This window comes from Castanea sativa, chromosome 5 (assembly GCF_040712315.1).
Source record: "Castanea sativa cultivar Marrone di Chiusa Pesio chromosome 5, ASM4071231v1".
Classification (NCBI taxonomy): Eukaryota; Viridiplantae; Streptophyta; class Magnoliopsida; order Fagales; family Fagaceae; genus Castanea; species Castanea sativa.
Window position 1 is genome coordinate 32,053,467 of NC_134017.1, and position 22,809 is coordinate 32,076,275.

Below are 22,809 nucleotides of genomic sequence, written 5' to 3' on the forward strand. Positions count from 1 at the left end.
CAAGGCGTTTGATCAAACCACTATAAACCAAGAAATCCAATCTTATAGGACCATGAAATAAATACTCTCCGCATGGAATGCTAAGCTCGAGGCAAAGACAAAGTATATATTTCACACTATTATGAACCAACAATGGAGGCCGTGAGATGCAACCCTTGTATCTCTCTCCCACTAGATGTTTTAAGATTTTTAAATTTAAAACATGCATAAACTAATTACACATAGCCTTGCTCTTTATATATGTAAAAAACACTTAGAAAAATTCTGAATCCACAGTCCTCGATCGATCCTCGACAGATTCTCGATCGATCGAGAAGAAGTTCTACAAAGCTCAATCGATTCTCGACAGATCCTTGATCGATCGAGAGATCTTTTTTCGCCTTGATAGATGCTTGACAGATCCTCAATCAATCGAGCGTTGCGAATTTTGAATTTTTCAGAATTTTGTCTAAGACAGTTTTTCTACGTTTTCATGTAGAAAACAACCAACATACGATCATAATGAACATAAATTGATATCAAAACTGAATTTCATTGATGCTATAGCCTTAAAGTTCAGTTTAACATACTTAAACTAAAAATTAAACAACATCATAACATCAAAATCATTTTTTATCAAACAATAATTTCAACAACCATGCAGAAAACTATTTTCTAACAACATGAAATTATTGTCTATAATTCGAAAACTATAAACATGTTAAACAGATACAAAATGAAGACCATTCGATGGAAAAATGCATGTGCGCAGCGGAAAAATAACGGATCTACTTCATTCATAAATTTTAACATGCACTATGTAAATTTCAAAATTAGAGAACAAGAGAGTATCCCTTGGAGCGGTGAATTTCAAAACCGAAGATCAAAATCACTTGGGAAGACTTTCAATCTTCACTCCAATTCCACTAACGCCCAAGATGTGTGGTTTCTCAATCAATTTCAAAGGGAGAATGTCAAAGTATCTAATACTTACATACACCACTTCATAATGGTGTTCTTACATAAATTCTCTTCAGTTAATTTTGTATATTTCTCCCTTTGTGTCTAACCGATTATCTAATTTGGCTGGCCTTTTGGGCCTTTCCAATTGGGCTTAAGTGTGTTGCTTGGAGTGGGACCAAAAGGGACCAATAAGACACTAGCTCCAATGGGCCTTGGGCTTTTCTGTCAACTCTTGACAAGTCCAAAGTTACCATTAACTATATTTAATACCACTATATAAATATAGTTGCACTCTAGGCCTTATCTATAAATTATATCCCAAGACTTTATTGTACATGCAACCCCTTCAAAAAATATTCGTAGTAACACAAAGTCATGAATGTAGACTTCTATTTTGTAAATTACTACATCTTATCCTTGAGTACCCGGTTTAATCCTTTAAGTTATATATCATATATCTATGAAATCCAATTTCATAAATATATACTTTAGTAACTATTTACTAAAGTAGTTAGGCCTAACATTCTGAATAACAAACCTATTAAACTTATCTCAAGGGGATATTTTATATCTCCATTAAGAGACTATGAATTCCATCTTGAGAATATATGTTCCATCAACATTAAAGGTGGTTGCCCAACATACTGAGGTTTTGACCGTAACTCTAGATCTCACTCCTGATATATCAAAGCAACCTACACCTCATGATCAAGTCCATTATTCTCTCAGGATTAAGAGTTCATGCAAATATAAGTCATGAGTTTATTATTCATTTGACAGTCATTAGGAGAATAATAAATCTCACACCGGTCCAGTTCAATATGTTTTAACTCTTAAAACATATCAACATATCAACTAGAAATCTCTATTTCCATGATAAAGACAAATCATCTTAGTTGATATGTTATAGTCTTCGCAGATGAATGCCCAATTTTCATCACCAACTACGAACTAAAATTCTGAGTTTACAAAGAACTTGTGATTTATGTCTTTTGTGACTTTTCACATAAATAACATACTATGCATCTCATGGAATATATGATAATGTCTCAATATTCATGTTACCATTATTTTAGATAATAGCAAAACAATTTTATTAAACACAACATTAAGTCATACATAATATCATACATAATAACATACATAGCATCATACAATAGGATTTAAGGGCACACATCCTAACACTCGGCACCTCAAGCCCCCGTCTCCTCTTAGGGTTCCTGTAATTTCTATAAGGGAACCTCTTCGACTGGTTCCTTCTGTTTGATCTCCCAATTAACAGCGGCCATCAAGCACTACCTGGCCACTTACTAGTTTCCCGTCAGTATAGCAATACCTTGCTCGATGTGGAACTTGACCTTCACATGCAGGTGGATGGAACTGCCCCCATTGCATGAATCCATGGCCTTCCAAGAATCGCCATATACGATGAAAATGAGGCGACCACTATGAATGTCACCATTACTTCCTCGCCCTCCATGTTTACGGGAAGTGAAATCTGCCCTTCTAGGATCACCATCCGACCATTAAACCCCACCTGGGGTGTGTCGTACTTAGAAAGATCCTCGTTCTTCAATCCAAGCTCCCTGAATAGGTCGAGATACATCACTTCAGCACCACTCCCTTGATCTATCAATCCCTCTTCACTATGAAGCCATTTATCTAGACCGTGACTACCAAAGTATCGTCGTGCGGCTGGATCGTTCCTTCTAGATCATCATCATTGAAGGCGATGGGTTCCGGAGTGAGCTTCAACTTCTTCTCAGAGGGTTGCTTGCCCGGGCAACCTTCTACCGGCACCACAGTCAATACCCCTCTCTTTCCGGACACCACGGTACCCCTTGAAGCTACATGGATGACCTCTATCACTCCCAATAGGGGTGGGAGAGGATTTCCTTGAGGACGAGTTCCTTGCCCGGCATCCTGATTCCTCGGGTCTACCACAAACTCTTTCAAATACCCCACTTTCACCAGCTGCTCTAGATGATCTTTCAACACCCTGCATTGTTCGGTGGTATGCCCCTTGTCTTTATGGTAAGTACAGTACAAGTTTTGATTTCTCCTCGATGAGTCACCCTCCATCTTGTTCGACCACTAAAAGTATGGCTCATTTTTTATTCGATCTACAATTTTGTGCACCAGCTCTTTGAACGTCACGCTCACTTCCTCTACCTATGCGCCAGGCTCCTGGATCCTTAAATCCCTTCGAGGCCTTGATTGAAAACTCCCCTGCCGAGGCTAACTCATGATCGGAGCTTTACCCTTGTTCTGTTGTCGGTCATCCTCTAACCTCTTATATTCTTTGATGCGCCTTATCAACTGCCTCATATCCTCGAGAGGTCTCCTTGTCAACGAATCTAGCAGCTCGGAGTCCTCGGGAAATCCTAATTGAAAAGTACTTACGGCGATTTTTTCGTTGCCCTTGCCAATCTCGTTGTACAGCTCCCAATACCGGCTAGCATAATTGCGAAGGGTTTCCTTGGCCCCCATTTTCATTGATAGTAGCGCATCTACTTGTTGTGGCACCCAGCTACAAGTCATAAACTGGACACCGAACTCCTGGATCAACTCGTCAAAATTGTGAATTGAGCCTTTCCTTAACCCATTGAACCATCTCAAAGCGGTGGGCCCGAGACTCGATGGAAATACCTTACACGTTAATGCGTCGTTATGAGTGTGCAAAGACATCATCTGGATATAATGGCTTACGTGCTCTACCATGTCCGTTTTTCAGTCATAAGAATTGAACGGAGGCCACACAAATCTACTCGGCATGGGGGCCCGTTCAATGTCCCCTGAGAACAGCGAACGAGCAGCTTTGCACAATGCTCAGCTCATAGCATCCATAGTAGCATTCTAAGGTCATTGCTCTTTTAGGGAAATTGAGTCCAGGTCTACATACTCCCGTGAACAATGCCAGGGTAGATGGAAACCAGATTGGTGGGAGCCTGCTCAATAGCGGCCTCCCACTCTAGCCGACGCTTCCTCACGCTCCTCATGGTCTCTTCTTCGACGCCTACCTCTTGCTTCCAACTCCAAATCTCTCACCAACCTATGCAAACATTCAAGCTCCTCGCCCCCTTCGTCAAAATGATGTCGCCCCGAAGCGCTCGACAGTGTCTGATACGTTTGAAACAAACCCTTTTCTAAGGTCAGACCACTCTTCCTCCTGCTCATGCTGCCTGTCTTCGCCGTCTCTTTTGCCTTCTTTCCCGCCAAGTAAACCCCCGAGAGGATCCCCAAAACTGCTTCTAGCATAACTCCCTGACTGACCTTCAGACATTTTCCCTGCGTGAGTCTCGGCAAAACCATAGCTACATAGGAAATTCCCACACACGGCGCCAATTGTGTGTACCCAAATGGGCTTTAACCAAGATGGGCCAGTATTTGGGCTCACAACTTATTTATATGGTAGGCTTAAGAGTTTCCTACTATGGGTGGTTCTTTGCTGGGCGAACCAATAGTACCCCTAGTTTTGGTGATCTTTCCTCTCTCTTCTGGTTGCTCTCTTCCCCACTAATGTTATCGCTCCTTTTCCTTTCTATTTTCTCTCTCCACTTGCCAACCTCCATCTCTCCTTCTGCTCTCCTATTTATAGCCTCAGATGGGTGGAAGGGTCATGATTGCTTCAAGACTTCACTTGTGTGGGTGGGGTTTGGTATCATCGTTTTTGGTAAGAAGATACTCTACTGTGAATAATGGTAGTGGCATTGGAGCTGATTCCAGCCTCCAAAAGACTAATTGACAACGATATTCCCTAAGGCAATGCCGGGCAGCAGAGGGCATAGGATGTTCTCAGCACGTGCGTTTCTCGATCAACGCACAACTGATTAGCGTAAGCCTTTGCTAATGTTCAGGAAGAGAGGGACCCATTTTGGATATTTGGGCTCATGTTGGGCTTGAAAAAGTTTCGGATTAAGACCACGGGTCCAACAGGGTCGGGGTTATGGACCATATTACAAGGCTAGGGCCTAAGGCCCATTGGGCCTAGGACCCTACCCCGTACATGACTATTACATTTAGATTGAGTGTTAATAGTTTTGTTTAATAAGCCAAGTAATGTAATGGAAGTAAATTGTAGATTTGGCTTCTACAATTATCTATACTACTTGATGATGCACAGAAAATCAATAGGCTAAATACTCCGAGCTTCAATGGACTTGGAGTTATCTGGATGGCTTGAAAAGAAAAGACAAAAGATCAAAGGTGACCGGGGTGAACCGGCCAAGAACCCTCTGTGCTTAAGTTAGTTTTTCTCTCTAGAACTCAAGAATTCCAACTTTAGGAGTAATGGAAACTTACCTTCATTTGATGTGGATGAGTCCTTATATAGTGAGCTTTGGAGTGGTTACTTGTTTAGTAACTTCCTCAACGTGTGTGGAAGTTAGAAAGTTCAGACTTAACTTCTATAACCGCTATAGAAGTTAGAATGTTCAATCTTATTTTCTACAACTGCCATTGGAAGTTAAGTAATTAATGGGAAGTTATAGCAATGAGCAAGGATTTTGCTCATACTTCAAAATAGTAGAACGTGGTCTGAATTACAAGCTTTTGTACATATATCCATTCTGAAAATTTTCCAAGTGTTGAGGGGTCGTCCAGGTGCTTCCCTAATGGACGACCCTCATGCCCATGGACGACTCCTGACAATGGACGACCTTCTTTATGTTAGGCTCACCTTTCTAGCCCTGGACGACTCTTATGAACGAATTGGAGATGGTTCGATTTTTAGTTCACCATCACTACTATTTAAAGGGCTTCCTCTATTTGGATTAAATTTTTTTTTCCTTCTAAAATACCCCTACAGCCTACGTTTAAGCAGAAGCAAAATTAAATGACAATTTGGTAAAAATACAACTCTAAGTCCCACTAAAATATTGCCTACAAAATAGGGTCACTTTACCTGTTAATTTTCAAATTATTTTATCCACTTATAAATTATATATATATATATATTAAAAAAAAAACACAGGCTGATGTCTTTCTTTTTTCTTTTCTTTTTTTAATCTTGAATTGCTACAAAATATTGCATTGGATTTTTGTGTGATTTTAAAATAACCTCACCTAAAGTCTCGTACTTTCCCCACTCCTCCACGCTCCAAACTCATATTAAAATGGCTCATCATCCTTACCCAAATTCAAAAACCATAAGCAACCACCTTATCAGTTATCATCCTTGCCCAATTTGAAAAAAAAAATATTCAGACTCTCTTATCATCATTTTCTACATATTTTGAAGTACTGGGTATTGGTTGTTATTTTTATTTCAGTGAAAGCGTCTGTAAAATCGCCAAAACTATTGAGAAATCAATGCCAGTTGGTCGGCATCATCGTTGGCCAGCGTGCCAAGTCAGTGCAGCTTCATTTGAGAAATAGTAGAAGAGAGCGACCATGGTTGTAGAGAGCGTGAGATATCATATTTGGACTCGCCGAGGTACTCTTTCTTCCTCCATGTGTATATATAAATTATGTATTAATGGCAAACTCAAGCAGTTGCTACATAATCGTTTCTCCACTTCTATTTTGCTACAATTTGTGGTTCCAAAAATTAAATTAAAACAAAAAAATCAACGCCAGTTCCTTGTTCTATTTTCTTTATTTTCATTTTTTTAAGATTTCGATTATGATTGTTCATTTTCAATTTGGATTACAAGAGGGAGATTACATATTCTTTGAATACCAAATCAATGCAAACTAAACCAACAACAGCCCTTCGAGTCAAGAAATGTTTTCATCATAAGGTATATATATATTTGTATGAAATTATTAATTCACTACCTTATGTTTTGTTTTCCCCAACATTATGGTGGTGAGGGAGATTTAAATATAGGCAAAAACCACATTTTTATCCTTACATTTTCACGCGATTCTCACTTTAGTCCCTATCTTTTATTTTCACTACTTTTAATCCCTAAAATCAAAAAAATTATCTCGTTTTTGTCCCTACCGTCAGTGCCCTAACGGTAAAGTCCTAGGTGGCAGGCGGAACACCATACTAGCTGACATGGTGATGATGTGGCGATTAAAATATTATTTGGCATTTTTATATGCCACGTTAGCATTTTAATTTTTTTTTTTTTAAGCCATTTCAAAAAATTTAAACTAAAAAAGAAAATAAATTTAAAAACAAAACTTAAATCTAATTAAAAAACGGTTTCAAAAAAAATCTAATTAAAAAACAAACCTTTAATTTCTTAATTTTAATTTAAACTAAAAATGCAAATTTGATTTAAACTGAAAATTTAATTTCTCAATTCTCATATTTTCGTGCATTTTATTTTTTCTTAACCAAACACAAAAATAAGCTGGAGCTTCCCAAATCTCAAATCAAATCAAATTCTCTTCTCCTCTCTTTCTCTCTGAGCTATTCCACAGATATCATGAGCCACCACTAGCTGTGGTTTTTCTCCGAACCTCTATCCTCGCTATCACGCTCCAAACTCAACTATAAAGATAGGCACATGACAATTGCCACACGCTTACAAAGTAAGCACCCTACAAGTGTGCAAGGCCTTCTTAGCAACTAAAATTTATTTTCAAAAAATAAATCAAATGAATCCAAAATACCTCAACAATTTCTTTATGAATAGATCTCCAATAATTTAATAGGAACAAAATCCAATCCTCATGTACATAATGTCAATTGGCCAATAAATATAAAACTATTAAAGATCATCCAATCCCAAAATCATTGAGCTTCCTTTCCTGCTCACAACACAACATCAAAACTCTCAAAACTTGCTATTCTTCACAATCTGAAACTGGAGGGGAAAAAGGGGGTGAGCTAACAACTCAATAAGTAACCAAAATCCTAATAAGTTCCTTCAAGCAATAGATCTGTAAAGTATAAATATAATATGTGTTTTCAAAAGTTATAATATACTATGTGTTTTCAAAATAACTGAAGAAGTTTCATAGTCTTAAAATAATAAATTGCACATAGATCACATACTTTAATCATATATCATAGATGGTTTAGAAAATAGTCAGTTTTTAATATATCAAAAGCTATAACTTACAATAGGTTCCGAAAACATATAAGCAGTTTTAGTGACTCAAAATAGTTTAAATACTTAACATTTCCAAAACCACATATGTAGTTTTAAGGACTCAAAACAGTTCAATATTCAAACATAATTCATATCCTTTACAATCTTATGGTTATGGTCACGCTATATCCCCGTGACTGGGCATTAGAGTATCAATGAATAACCCACATTGGCTGGGTATCAAAGTACCAATGAAAAACCCACATTGGTTTAGGTATCAGAATATCAATGAATAACCTCCATTGGCTGGGTATCAAAGTACCAATGAATAACCTCCATTGGTTTGGGTATCAGAGTACCAATGAATAACCCCCATTGATTTGGGTATCAGAATACCAATGAATGACCCCCATTGGCTGGGTATCAGAATCAATTCATAGTCAGATTGTCCATAATTATATATATCAAATCATAGTTCAAACCAAAAAATATATCTCATTCAAATACATATATATAATCATATATTCAGTATTTAAATATATTTGTGATAGTTCTATATTCTTTACTTTAAATCAATATAACCAAAAAAAAACAATTAAATAAAATAAATCTTATATTCAATGCTCATATATATTTGTGAAAATTCTTTATTCTTTACTTTGAATCAGTCTGGCTAAAAACAGTTAAATAAAATACATCATATATTCAGTAATCAAATATATTTGTGATAATTCTTTACTTAAAATCAGTTTTTACAATAAAAATAAAATTATAACAACGATAAACAATTTTCATAGTTAAAATATGCAAAATAAAACCAATTAGGATAAGGTTACTTACCTCCAAAAGTCATACCAAAAGAAACTTCTCCCTAACACTTCTTCTAAAATCCTTAGGTATCACCTAAAACAATTTTGTAGGTACCATTTACTCAATAATCAAATAATTTAAAAATGACTTATAACGGTATCCGGCCATACAGAGAGACTACTAAAAATATCCAATAACTATCCACTGTTATCTCACACCAAAATTCCTCCTAATCATATTATTTTTCTTTATATATATATTTATATATATATATATATATATATATATAATTTTTTCTTCTGCCACAACTAAAGCCCCAAAGATAAGACCATAACTCCTATTACTATGTAGGCACGTGGGCCATCTTCAATTTCTTGTGTTCCTTTGTTTCCTTTGTTTGTTTCTCTTTTCTTTTTCTTTTTTTATAACTGGTCAGACCTCATTGACTTTCCTATTCACTTCTACCAAGATCAATAAACAAATAAGAAGAAGAAGAAGAAGAAGAAAGAAAGAAAGATGTTGAGCCCTGCTTTGTTTTAATGTTTTCTCGTTGTTTTTTTTTTTTTTTTACACACGTGACTCTATGTCAAACCTCCAAGCATGCCTAGACTACTAGGCTTCTGAATTTCCCCCAATACCACTTCGATTCTGCCATATACCCTAAGAAGTCCACATTAGGTACTATTTATTAAAGAAAACCGTGCAAAAACTTGACCATTAAACCCAAAAGTTTATAGCCTCTATCTTCGCATAACGCAACAAAACTATAGAAAAAGATTAAATCTCAAAAAATCTGCAAGTACATCGTCCAATTTACCGAAAATAAAACTAAACTTTTCTTCGTATGCATCATTCAAACTCTTGAATATTTGAATAGTTTCATTACTGGCCAAAATACCCATATAAAAAAAAATTTAATTCTAAATAAAACTTAGATTTGACAAGAAAGAAATTCTTAAGCTCTTACCTCAATTGTGCAGTCAAACCTTCTCTACTTGAGTAATTGAGGTAGTCTCCTCTCTTAAAATATCTCTCCATATACGTTGACATAATAAGCTTATATATAGCTAGGGTTTCAACATTATTTTCTAAAAACTCCCTTATAATTATAAATTATAAAATTGACCCCACAAAAGATTTACTTAAATACACTTCCTTTTAATCCTTTTGGGAGGGGGGTATTACACTCGCGATCTCACTCTCTCTAATTCATCGTGCCAAATCGGTTTCTCCAACTCTCTCTCAGCGTCCTTCTTCGCTCCACTGCTCTAGTCACAAGAGTCTGATCCTATTGCCTTGGGATCAGCGTCACCGCGCGCAGAGCTTTGTCGTCGGATCGAGGCATGTAGGTCACAGATCGGTTGGTGTTGGTCACGATCTCTCTGACCTGGGTTTGTTTTTCCATGTGGGTGTTGGTTTGTTTTATATTTCTGGGTTTGTTTTTTTATGTGGGTTTGATGATATTTCTAGGTTTATGGGTTTGATTTGTTGGAGGTTTCAGTGGAGTATGGTGTTTGGATGGAAAATGGGAACATCGCCAGAGGTGGCCGTGGCATGCATCAAGAAGAGAATCCATTGCCTATGAGTGGGTGTCTAGGTTTGTTTAAAACTTGCATGGGTGGGTATCTGGGTTTGTTTGAGACTTTTGTGACTAAGTTTGTTCAGATTTGGGTATCGTTGCTCTTGTTCTGGGTTTGTTTGTGTTTTTGTTTTTCTGGAGAGAATGTGGAGTTGTTTGTTTTTATGGGTTTTTTTGTGTGTTTGTTTCTGAAGAAAAATTATGGGTTTATGGGTTTGCTAGAGATTGAATTGGTTACTGGGTTTATGAGTTTATTTCTTCGATTTATTTATGGTTTGGTTTGGTTTCTTAGATTTTCTTGTTTTTCAGGATTTGATGGAGTAGATTTGATTGCTAGATTTGGATTTGGGGTTTGCTGGAGATTGGTTTATTTTATGGATTTAGGAAGAACACGAAGAACAACTTCAATTCTTACGAAAAAATAATGAAAGTAAAAAATAAAAAATAAAAATTAAGTTTTGTTTTTTAACTTGTTTTCTTTTTTGGTTTAAATTTTCTGACATGGTTTTTAAAAAAAATGCTAATGTAGCATATAAAAATGCCAAATAATATTTTTTTTTTTTTTAAGATTTTAATTGCCACATCAACACCACGTCAGCTAGTAGGGTGTTTTGTCTGCCACCTAGGACTTTGCCGTTAAGGCACTGATGGTAGGGACAAAAACGAGATCGCTTTTTTTATTTTAAGGACTAAAAGCAATGAAAATAAAATATAGGGACCAAAGTGGGAATCGCGTGAAAATGTAGGAACGAAAATGTGGTTTTCACCTTAAATTTAATGCCAACAAAATAATTTTATGCAAGTTCATCCATAAAGAATTCGGGACATAGAATGAATACACTGAAACAATGATGCATGTGTTGTGGGAATGTCCAATGGCATGAAATCTAGGAAGACTATAGACATGATCTACTGATATGAAGATTTATTTCTCTAGCCTTTTCCAATGATTAACAATGGAATGAAGAGAAGCAATGGGGCAGTATTTGTCCTAGCAATCTGAACAACTCGAAACACGTTAATTAGCTTCACTCACAGCAGATAATGGATTTGGCTAAAACATTGCTTCAAGAGTCAAGACTACAAACATGCAAGTTAACACTAGTGGGCAAGACACAAGGACAATGCAAGTTATAAGTGTTATTATGAGACAAATGAGTTACTCTGTTTGTCCTTAATGGCTAGCTGTGGGAAATAAAACTTTCTATACTTAATTTTCAAAAAAAAAAAAAACAGTGCATTGTATTCGAAGATGGTGATGTGTAGCATTTGGAGAGAGATGTATATGCATTTGAAAGCCGATGATGTGAGGGAAGGGTACCCATTAAGTAGACCCTTCCTTTGTATATTAAAGATAAAGTTCCCTTCGGCTTATAACAAAAAAATTCATGTGTTAAATTTGGACAAAAAAAATTAGTATTCATGATGAGAAGAAGGGTATTATCATTCAATATTTCATGGTTTGAACTTTGAAGGTTTTACAACCAATCTTTGGTAAAGTTGCAAGTACATGTTCAATAAAATTGTACTTTTAAATAACAAAAGCAACCCTGTAGACCCTTTAATTTGAGATCTCAATCACACTGGAAGAAGAAGAGCCTAGAATTTATTTATTGCGCTGCATTATCAAGAGACTTCCATTTTAGATTGATTGCCCAAAAAAAGTGCATTTTAGATTTTGTGTCAAGTATTATATTATTTTAAAACTGGCCTTTTCGCTTTGCGTGTGCTCAAATGGTCTTCTTTTTCTTTCTTTTTTAAGGAAAAAACTTGTATTCATCATAATTCGGGATTGATGCATTTTTAATCACAACTACCCTCTGACCACGCGCTCACATGCGTACTCAGAAGCTCTTCTATTTTTTTGGGTAAAAATTAATAATTTGTATTCATTATAATTTGAGATTACTACATTTTTCCAATCATAAAATACCTACATGTGTGATGAAAAAATTACTTCACCCACAAACCCATAATACTCATCACACTTCTAAGTATTTTATGATTGGAAAATGTAGTAATCCTAAATTATAATAGATGCAAATTATTAACTTTTTCCAAAAAAAAATAAATAAATAAAAGAGTCTTGCACGTGCTCAAAGGCTAGTATATAGTAATATAATATATATATATATATATATATATATATATATATATATATATATATATATATATATGAGATTAAGAACACACAAGCCAGCGCACACACACAACTTATAACAAGTTGGCTTCATTTAAAAAGAAAAAATTATAGAAAGACTAGAATAACAAGTTGGCTTGATCTAACAAGAAGATGAGGCCAACTTATGTAAGTTTAAGTTAAATATAGTTAAGGAGATGGGTTCAAGTTACACTTGGTGTAACTTAAAAAAAGTTATTTTCTACACAATTGATATTTAGGGTCCATTTGGATAGAACTTATTGCTGAAAACTGAAAACTGAAAACTGAAAACACTGTAGCAAAATAATTTTTAAATGTGTAAATAGTACTGCGGGGCCCATATTTAATAAAAAATTGCTAAAAACGTACATGACCAGTGTGCGCACAGTACGCGCGCTTGTCCCTCCGCAGCAGAAGAAAAAAAAAACAAAAAACAAAAAAAAAAACAAAACGCAGACGCAGGAAACAATAAGCTGGATCCAAACCAGCACTTATTAGATCCAAAGGTAGAAAAATACTCATGTCAAATCATTATTACTCCTACAAATTAGTAATAAATTGCATTTACTCTCAAGCTCTTATCTTAAATAATAATAATAAATAGGGTCATGCTAACTAGTGCCCTTAGGGCATTGGTTAACAATTTATTTTAGAAAAATTTTGACATCACTTTTATGGAAAATGAAAAAAACTGTCAAAATATTAATTGTTTTTCTTTCTATCTCCATAAAAACTTTCTTTAAATAGATTATTAAACAATACCCTAAGGGCATTCGTTAGCATTTCCCTAATAAATAAATAAATAAAAATCTCTCACCATCATATCTCCCTCTTCCTGAATTTTCATCTCTCTCTCTCTCTCTCTCTCTCTCTCTCTCTCTCATAAGCACAAATGGTTTCCTACCTCCAACGTCACTTTCTCTCTAAAAATAATAATAACTAGTCGCTAACCCGTGCTATGCACGGGAAAACTACTTAAAGAGATTTAAAAAAAAATTAAACTAATATTTTTTAATGAATTTTTTCTCTCAATCTCTCACTTAGTAATAATCTTACCCCTTAATGTTTGAATGTTATCAAGTTTATAATTTTCTCCAATATTTTTATTTGTCCTTGCAAATGTATATTAATACAAAAAACATAATCCATAAAAAATTTCATTGTAAGAAAACTACTATTATAATGTTCCATTTTTGGTTTTTATGATTAAAGTTCTAATGTACTAAAAATACAAATTATGTTGATGGCCTAGTATGCCTAAATGCACATAAAAATAATAATAAAATAAATAAAAAAAAAGGCCAGTGGAACCTAAACCAAGAGGCACAAACCATGAAGTTGACTTAAACTAATGCATAAATAAGACATGTTGTCAAACAGAAGGTGTACATCGCAAGAGTCAATTTCGTATTAGAGACGATTTCAGTTTACCTAAGGGAATGATATATATCAAAATTATCTCTCTCTCTCTCTCTCTCTCTCTCTCTTTATATATATATAGACACACACACACACACACACATACACACACTAAACTAATTATTTTACAAAATGCTAAAGATACAACAAATTAATAACAAAACATTTTGTGAATTGATGTGACAATAATTATGATTGGTAAATTGTATTATCATAATAAATAATAAACAAATATCAATTTTTTATATATATATAACTGGTGACATTAGTTTCTAGAGGTTAAGCGATAAAATTTATTATATCTTTAGCATCATTTATATATTTTTTTTACCCTAACTATCCTACTAACATTTTTTTTTTTACCTTTCTTTTATTCTCATCCACTTAGGGTCCGTTTGGATAGAGCTTATTGCTGAAAACTGAAAACACTGTATCAAAATAATTTTTAAATATGTGAATAGTACCGTGGGTCCTATTTTTAATTTTAAAAAATCTGAAAAGTGAAGTTTGTGGGTCCCGTGAACAAGACAGGACTACAAATTGAAGTCAACAAAATCGGCTACTGTTTATGCTACTGTGCATGAACGGTAGCCGATTTTGTTGACTTTCAATATTTGTGGGTCCGTGTTGATACAACTTTCACTTTTCAGATTTTTTTAAATTAAAAATGGGACCCACAGTACTATTCACACATTTAAAAATTATTTTGATACAGTGTTTTCAGTTTAAATTTTCAACAATAAGCTCTATCCAAACGGACCCTTATTCTCTCAACCTTTTAACGTTTTTTTCTTTTTATTTTTTTTCCCTTCTTTTAAACTCCTCCATATGCTATCGTCTTCAGTCAAAAATTTAAAAAATAAAAATCTTCCACATATTCCCAATGGGGTTATTCCAGCTTGGAAGGCCATAGGTGTAATAAAAGATGCCAACACCATCAATGCATGTTGATGCTTAATTATTGGCCTCTCTGAACTCTCTTTCATGGTTAGTGTTGAGATTAGAGATTTAGTTATCCAAGGAACTTTTGTTGGAGCCCATTAATTCATGTACAGTTGGATCTATATCTTTTACACTTAAAGCCCCAGCACCTTGAAGAATTTCCCCAATCTCCATATCCCTCAAATCTCTGGGTCTCTGTATCAGAATGTCTAAAGTTGTAGGGCCAGTGCAACCAATTTTGAAAAAGAAAAAGAAATAGAGAGAAGCGGTGACAGGGAGAGAATCATATCTGAGGCAGAGAAGGAACGAAGAAATAAAAGATGGAGGAACACATATAGTAAACAAAGAAAAAGAAACTAACAGCAGTGGAGAAAACACAGAATAAAAAGAGAAGAGATTGAGATAGGAGAGATAGCCCATACTTCTTCCAATAGATCAAGTTTGAGATAAATAGAAGAGATTGTATTTGCACCCAGGAGAAGTTGGGACAGAAAGTGACAGAGCGGGAGGGCTTCCGGCTATGAACAAAGACAGAGATTTGAGAGTCTAAAGAGGAAAGGAAGAGAGGAAGAAAAAGTATCGGGAACATCTACAGCTATTGGCTTTGCCGTGGGTCTGATCGAGGAGGAGCTGGTAGAGGAAGGCAGGGAAGAGAAGGCACAATATCGTGAAAGGGAAAGGCAGAGTCGGCTTTTAGAAAAGTTCAATCACGTTTTTTTCTTCTTTTTAATAGTGTGGTGACTGAAAAACTATGAAAAATTCAGAGTTTTCGATTTTATAATAATAATAATAATAATAATAATAATAATAATAATAAATTGCGGTTAGTGTCTATCCTAAGGCCTTTCTTCGTCAAAGGCCCACAACTTTAAGAGACACAATACGAATATATGATAGGCTTCCTTTCTTATTGTCTTTTGACGAAACCAATAGCAGTTTTATGGCCTTATAGTCGAGGCTAAGATGTGGAGCCAATTTGAAAATGTTATTGTTGAAACTGTTGAGGTTAATGCTTTTGTGGTTAATTTGAAAATACAATTGAAGCATGTGACATTATAGTGGAGGTTGTTAGTTTGGTAATGTTTTGCTTCTTGAGTAATCTTTTTCAATTTTTCTGTCCTTCAATGTCCTTTTTTCCTCTGTGCAACACAAGTAGTACCAACTACCAAAAGACCTCAATCTTTCCATGGTCAATTTTTGTTCCAGAACTTATCTCTCATGGCTTGCTCTGCCTAGGCATCAACAAAAACTTCCCTCTCTGCTTTCTCACCATTGGTGCAATCACCACTATTGCTTACCCCCTTTCCACGGTCCCAAAATTTGTCAAGCAAGTTAGTGTTGATCGAAGCAGCTTATGAGATAAAGATTCAAAAAAGAGTTAAAAGAAAGAGATGAAGAAAAAGATAATGAGGCTGGAGAGATTTTTTATATATTTATTTATTATTACTTTTTAAAAATACTAAAGAGAATTAATGCAGTTAATCACTAATTTTTAGGAAAATAAATTATATGATTATTAGTGTTTTTCCACCTTTAAATTTAATTAAATCAATAGTATAAAAAAAGTGTAACTCTTTTAAAATTACACCAAGTATAACTTGAATCCATCTCGGGAAACAATTAAAAGTCTACTAGTCATTGAGTATGTCTACTCAATTTTTTTTTTTTTAGTAATCATGTCTTACTCTATTTTTTTCCCTATAGATGAATACTTTTCATTTATCCTAATTAGAGAGTTGCTGTGTTTTACGGTCATTGAAAACCTGATTGTCCCATTTATGAATTGGTTGTGCAAGTTAGGCTTCATTGTCAAAATGTTTGCGTCCATAACTTTATCCTAGGAACTAACATATTTCACTTTTTCTTTTTTTTCTTTTTTTGAGAAACAACATATTCCACGAAAATAAAACTAGAAACAAAGCTATCCTCAATAATTATTAGGGGTGATAATTCGTCTTTGCATGTCAAGTTTGTGTCGTGTCAACTTGTGAGTATCCAATTATATGAGTCAACACTGTGTCGTGTCAACTCATAAGTATCCGACTATAAGGGTCAACACTAACCCAACATGTTTATTAAACAGGTCAAGATTCTTCAACCTTATTATGACTCATTTATTAAACGGATCAGTCGTATTAACCTATTTATCAGATTTTATCAAAATATAAAAAAATGAAAAAAGAAACAAATAAATATTTTTTTATATAAAATTCAAAACTAACGAGTAACTACATCACAAAATAATCATTCAAAATTAATACATATCTCAATATCACAAATAATCAATTACAATATGTCAAAGAAAGTAAACCACAACAATTGATAAGTTTATATACCTAGGATTTGAAGGTTATATTGGCAAAATATCATTTAATTAAATGGGCTAGACGAGTCAAACGAGTTCCATAGGTTAAATACTAACCCAACCCGTTTATTAAACGAGTCAGTTGTGTCTACCCAAATATGACAACCCATTAAATCCCAACTCACAATCTACTAATTTTGTGTCATATCATGTTAGATTTTTTTTTTTACGTCGTATTATGTCAGATTTGCGTCTTTTAGTCCAATTTTGCCACATTATTAAGGGTGTTGACAGTCTTTTCCCCCTTTGGACATTTGAAGGCAGCCCAAGCCCAAGCCCAAGCCCAATCTTGGCCCATTATCGGCGGCATAAGAAAAGAATGGAAGTAGGGTTTTAGGGTTTGCCATATAAAAAACGTCGTTTAACAAATCTTTTCATTTCGCTTCTCTTTTTTCGCCAAAACACACACCCTCTGCTTGCTGCTTCGGCTGCTGCTGCCGCTGCCGCTGCCGCCTCCTCTTTCTCATCTTCTTCTTCAAGGTCTCCCTCTATTTCGTTGTCTCTGTCTGTAAGCTGTTATTTCTTGGGATCTGATATTTATGCCTTCTTCTTTTTGTGTTATTCAGGAACTTTAAAGAATTTTTTTACTCATCGACAATGTCAGGGTAAGCAATCGTATGATGATTTTCCCTTCAATCTTACTTTTTGTTTATGAACATGTTTTAAATATCGATTAATGTACCTCTTTTTTTTTAGAAAAAAATTAAATTATAATGACTACTTTTGGGCTGCTACCGTCTTGTTGTTTTTAAGAATTTTTGAAAAACAAAGTAACATGAATAATTTTTTGGATTTTGTTGCACTAAGGACTGAAGATTAGGCTACTGTTTGAGTCAATTGGGAGTTAATGTAAGAAAGTCTTATTTTCTAGGCTTGTAGATACAATTCATTTATACACTTTTAATAGTGGCACATGGATTAGCTAGGCCTTATGTTATTGAATTAGAAAATTAACCCATGTTGGTATACTTATTGAGATGAAAATGACTGTTCAAAAAGCAATGGATCTATAATTAAAAACTCTTAGCTCTTTGTTTTGACAAGAATCAAGGAACTTGTAAATGTTCTATATGAATGTGTGTTGACTGTGGGAGAGATAGGAGATGACTGTCGTTTATGGGTTACTCACTGATTTCAATTTGTACCTTAAGCAGTGAAGAGGTTGCTGTTCCAGCTGAGGCACCAGCTGCAGCTCCTCTGGGGGAGGCCATGGACATCATGACTGCCTTACAGGTTGTGCTTAGAAAATCACTTGCTCATGGGGGGCTTGCTCGAGGCCTTCATGAAGGTGCGAAGGTGATCGAAAAGCATGCTGCCCAACTTTGTGTACTGGCAGAGGACTGCAACCAGCCCGATTATGTTAAACTGGTTAAAGGACTTTGTGCTGACCACAACGTAAGCTTGATGACAGTCCCAAGTGCAAAGACCCTTGGCGAGTGGGCTGGTGTAAGTATCATTCATTAGGAAGTTTTTGATGCTTTGTGTTTCCTTTGTTTAGATACTTTAATTCTCCTTTGCCTTTTGGATGTAAAATGGTGGTTGTGTGTTGTCCTATATAAGACATTTTTGAGTTAAAAGCTTAGCCCTACGAAGCACATACACCAACATGACACAAGACAAGCTATACGGTAACATGACATGTTGTGGATACGGATTTTTAGATACATTATATATAGTTTTGGACATTTATCTATATTTCTGGTTATATAAATAAATGCCATCAATTAATTTAAAAATAGTAATAGATAGTAAAGAAGTATCATGATAACTATAAATATTTCAATTTAAAAATCAATAAAACAATGAAACTAAACAAGATAACTATCAACATTATAACATTAATTTTAATAAAAGATTTTCATCAGACCTATTAATAAATAATAATATTTTTTATATATAGTTTAAACAATAATATTAACTTTAAGTCTTTCCTTACATGATTTTCAAAAAAGACTTTATTCATAATAGTCCATATGCGAGTCTAATAGCCCATATACAATTAGGGCATGTTTGGTAGATTGTAATAGGCGCTGTAATGTAATAGTTATTTCTATAGTTTAGTTATTCTTTAGTTTGGTTATGTTTTCATTACAAGGAATAGTCATTCCTTATGAATAGCTATTTTTCAAAATGAGGAATAATTATTCCCCTTTAAAAGGTTGTATTAGCTATTAAGTGTATTAGGATGTATTAGTTTTACAATGAACTTAAGTAAAAGATTGATGTGGCATGTCCTTATTGGTTGGTGTAAACCAAAGAGTTTACACCCCATCCTTATTGAATTTAATCTCCCTTAGTAAATGCAATAATTTCAAAACTTAATATATTTTCAAATAAACAAACTTTCCATATACATCTAACAATTATAAAAATAAAAAAATCATAAAAAATAACACATATCTCTCTTAAATTTAAAAATAACATTTTTAAAGGAGATATAATTGTATGAGTAAGATATTTCCTAAAATAAATGTTAAGTTTCATTCTTATGTTATAACTCACAACCAAACTAATGAATGGATTTAGTTATTACATTACAATACATTTTATTCTTAGTAATAAATATTACAATTCCTGTCGTAATATCCATTCAGTGTACCAAACGTACCCTTAGATCTATAGTCCATAACCGGACCCCAATAGAGGTAAGAGTCCCAAGCTCTATAGCCATTTAAAAATAAATAAATTTTAAAAACTAAAACATTAAAAGTAGTAAAAGTAAAGCCCACATACCAAGAGTTCTAAATACCCAAACTGCGAAATAAGAGTGGGTAAACAGCTAGACACATGGGCAAGAGAGACTGGTTGCAGATCCATGAATGAGAGCTGCCCGATGCCCGACATGCAGAGGGAGAGAGAGGAAGAGGGAGTCAGTTTGATGCTAGTATTATTTGAATTTTCCAATCCGGTTTTTTCTTTCCTCTTTTTTTACTATAAAAAAATCTTTGGTGGACCATTTCTAGACTGTGTCCCCAATCAAAAAATTAATTTCTTGGACACTCCATGGACAAGCTTGCAGTCATGTGTGTCTGTGTCCAGCATATCCCAGACATGGACTTGCAGCCCATTATGTTGTGTCCATGCTTCACAGACTTTGACTATGATTAAAGGTAATACCTGGACATTGAAAGACAAATTAGGAGTCTGTTTATTGTTCTGGTATTGGTTGTTTATGCAAAGAGGAAGTTTTTCCTTAAAATACAGTCACCATGTTTACCAAAGATGTATGGCAATCATTGCAAAATGTTCTGACTTTATTGTAAAGGTGCGCCTATCCTTGAATTGTTCTAGCTCTGATAAGAATCTAGAATAATGAAATATAATGAAAAATTTTCCATCCACTTGTACAATGGAACAAAAAAATTTGGCTTCTGTACCAAATAAGAAATTCTTGCTTATGAAAGTAAGCTGTATTAGCTAGTAATGTAAAATATGTTAGTGTATTAGATTTCTAGTTTTTTACAGTTTAACCAACCAGCACTCTAGTGTAATTAACTGTGCAGTTACTCCCAAGCATTTAAACTTAAATGTAATATACCTATAATGTTTGTTTCCCTCATTTTTTGTGGTTTTGTTTCCGTCTTTTTGCTGGGTGTCATATTGTCATTATTTGGTTTGCATTGTTTATGTAATCTGAAATTATGATATATATAATTGGCAAAACTGTATTGTAATTCTCTCAAGTTGGTTTGCGACTTCTCTATGCAGTTGTGCAAGATTGATTCTGAGGGAAAGGCTAGGAAGGTAGTTGGTTGCTCTTGTGTTGTTGTGAAGGTAAGAATCCAGCAAGTATTCATGTAATGCTATTTATAGTATTCTATCAAAAGGAGTCACTGAATTTTCTATTGGCTTGCAGGATTTTGGGGAGGTTCATGAAGCTCTTCATATTGTTCAGGAGCATGTCAAGTCTCACTGAGTAACTTAAGAAAATTTGATTTGATGTGATGTTTTATCCATAGAGACCTTACTTTTTGTCCATTTGGTGGAGTCTCACTAGGAGTTTTTGTTGAGTGTTTACTAGTTTATAACTTGAATGGTTCTCATTATTTTCTTTTGAACACTTTAATATATGCTCTACTTTTCCCCCCGTTTTGCTTAATTTTACTTTAAAAAATTATGTCAAACTATAGAAGAATAGTTCACATCTGCAAATGAGAGAGATCACCGTTAACTATCAATAAGCTATGTAGAAGGTTTCCTCCCCTTGTGTTCTGCAGGAAGACAGTTTTGTTTGATGTTATTATTCTTGCAAATTTGGGTGTGCTCATCTCTGCGTGGGCTAGTGCTTGATGTAACCAGTGACAGTATTTATCATGTTGCATCATGAGCTACATGATCGCGACTTTGGTACTAACAAGTATTTTGAATGGGAGAAAGCAATTCAATTTTTAAGGTAAATAAGGGTCTTGAAATCCTAGCTTCCGGTACGCCTGTTACAATTTTAAGCTACAACGTCATTTCTCTACAACCATGTTAATTACGGTTATTTTGAGGGGATATTATTTATTTATAGCTGTGCAACATTACATTAGGTTTACCCATAAGACACTCCTGGAGAGTGCATAGATACTATGGTATATGATATTAGACATTCACGAGGAGTTCCAATTTGCAAAGATTCCAAACATTTTTACTGGTTACAAAAGGTGGATGACATAAGAAAAATGTATTTTGTTTACGATAAAATAAATTTTAATTTTCCTACAATGAATCATTAAACTAGCAAGAATAATGACACCAGAAATAACATTGTTGCTATGGTACAATAAATGTTTAATTGTTAGGTAAGGTGTTCCTCCAGAATTTTCTTGAATCTACAAAAATGGTTATGATAAGAGTTTCTGCTATATATATATAGGAACAGGGGGGAGGGATTAGATACATAAGTAACAAAAGAAATGATAAGAACGCATTGCGGAAGAGCAATAGGATGTGAAAGTGAAGAAACTGTTGAGGGAACAATTTTTTTTTCATTACAGAAACTTTATGGCATAAATGTACTTTTAGTCCTTACATTTTGACGTTTTTTCCATTTTAGTCCTTACATTTTATTTTTACCACTTTTAGTCCTTAAACCAATTAACACTTGTTATTTTCGTCCTTTCCGTCAGTCAACCGATGAAAATTGCTGAGCTGGATACCGAAGAAATTAAAAAATTATAAAAATAGCCATGTCACCACAACACGTCAGCATCTATTTTTTTAAAAAAATTGTCAATTTTAATTAAATAAAAAACAGAAATAAAACAAAAAAAAAATCACTAAAATTAAGATAAAAAATTATCTTTACTCTCTTTTCTTCTCGATCTCTCACCTCTCTTCACACACATAGAAGCAAAGAGAAATCCCTTTCCACAAAATCTCTCATTTCCAGTAACCCTAAAAATCATGGCTGAGCGCGGCGGAGCAGGAGGAGAGCGCGGTGGCTTCGGCAGAGGCTTCGATGGAGGACGCCCCAGAGGCGACCGCGGATGCGGTGGACGCCACTGCGAGAGACGCGAGGAGGAGGAGAAGTGGGTGTCAGTCACGAAGCTCAGACGCCTCGTCCATTCCGATAAGATAAGATCCCTGGAGCAAATCTACCTCCACTACCTCCCAATCA

General features: G+C 34.6%; 3 protein-coding genes across 3 annotated transcripts; 1 reads left to right on the forward strand and 2 right to left on the reverse strand.

Moving 5' to 3' along the window:
• Positions 1-2,604: 2,604 nt before the first annotated feature.
• On the reverse strand, positions 2,605-3,024 carry LOC142635073 (uncharacterized). The gene has a single exon (XM_075809287.1). It carries the CDS (start codon positions 3,022-3,024, stop codon positions 2,605-2,607), a length of 420 nt encoding a protein of 139 aa, XP_075665402.1.
• Positions 3,025-3,180: 156 nt separating this feature from the next.
• On the reverse strand, positions 3,181-3,663 carry LOC142635074 (uncharacterized). Its single transcript, XM_075809288.1, has one exon. The coding sequence runs from the start codon at positions 3,661-3,663 to the stop codon at positions 3,181-3,183; it is 483 nt and encodes a 160-aa protein (XP_075665403.1).
• Positions 3,664-17,548: 13,885 nt separating this feature from the next.
• Positions 17,549-21,294, forward strand: LOC142634423 (small ribosomal subunit protein eS12-like). Its single transcript, XM_075808713.1, has 5 exons — positions 17,549-17,687; positions 17,774-17,812; positions 18,362-18,653; positions 20,916-20,981; positions 21,064-21,294. The coding sequence occupies exons 2-5, from the start codon at positions 17,805-17,807 to the stop codon at positions 21,121-21,123; spliced, it is 426 nt and encodes a 141-aa protein (XP_075664828.1). The 5' UTR covers positions 17,549-17,687; positions 17,774-17,804; the 3' UTR covers positions 21,124-21,294.
• Positions 21,295-22,809: the final 1,515 nt, after the last annotated feature.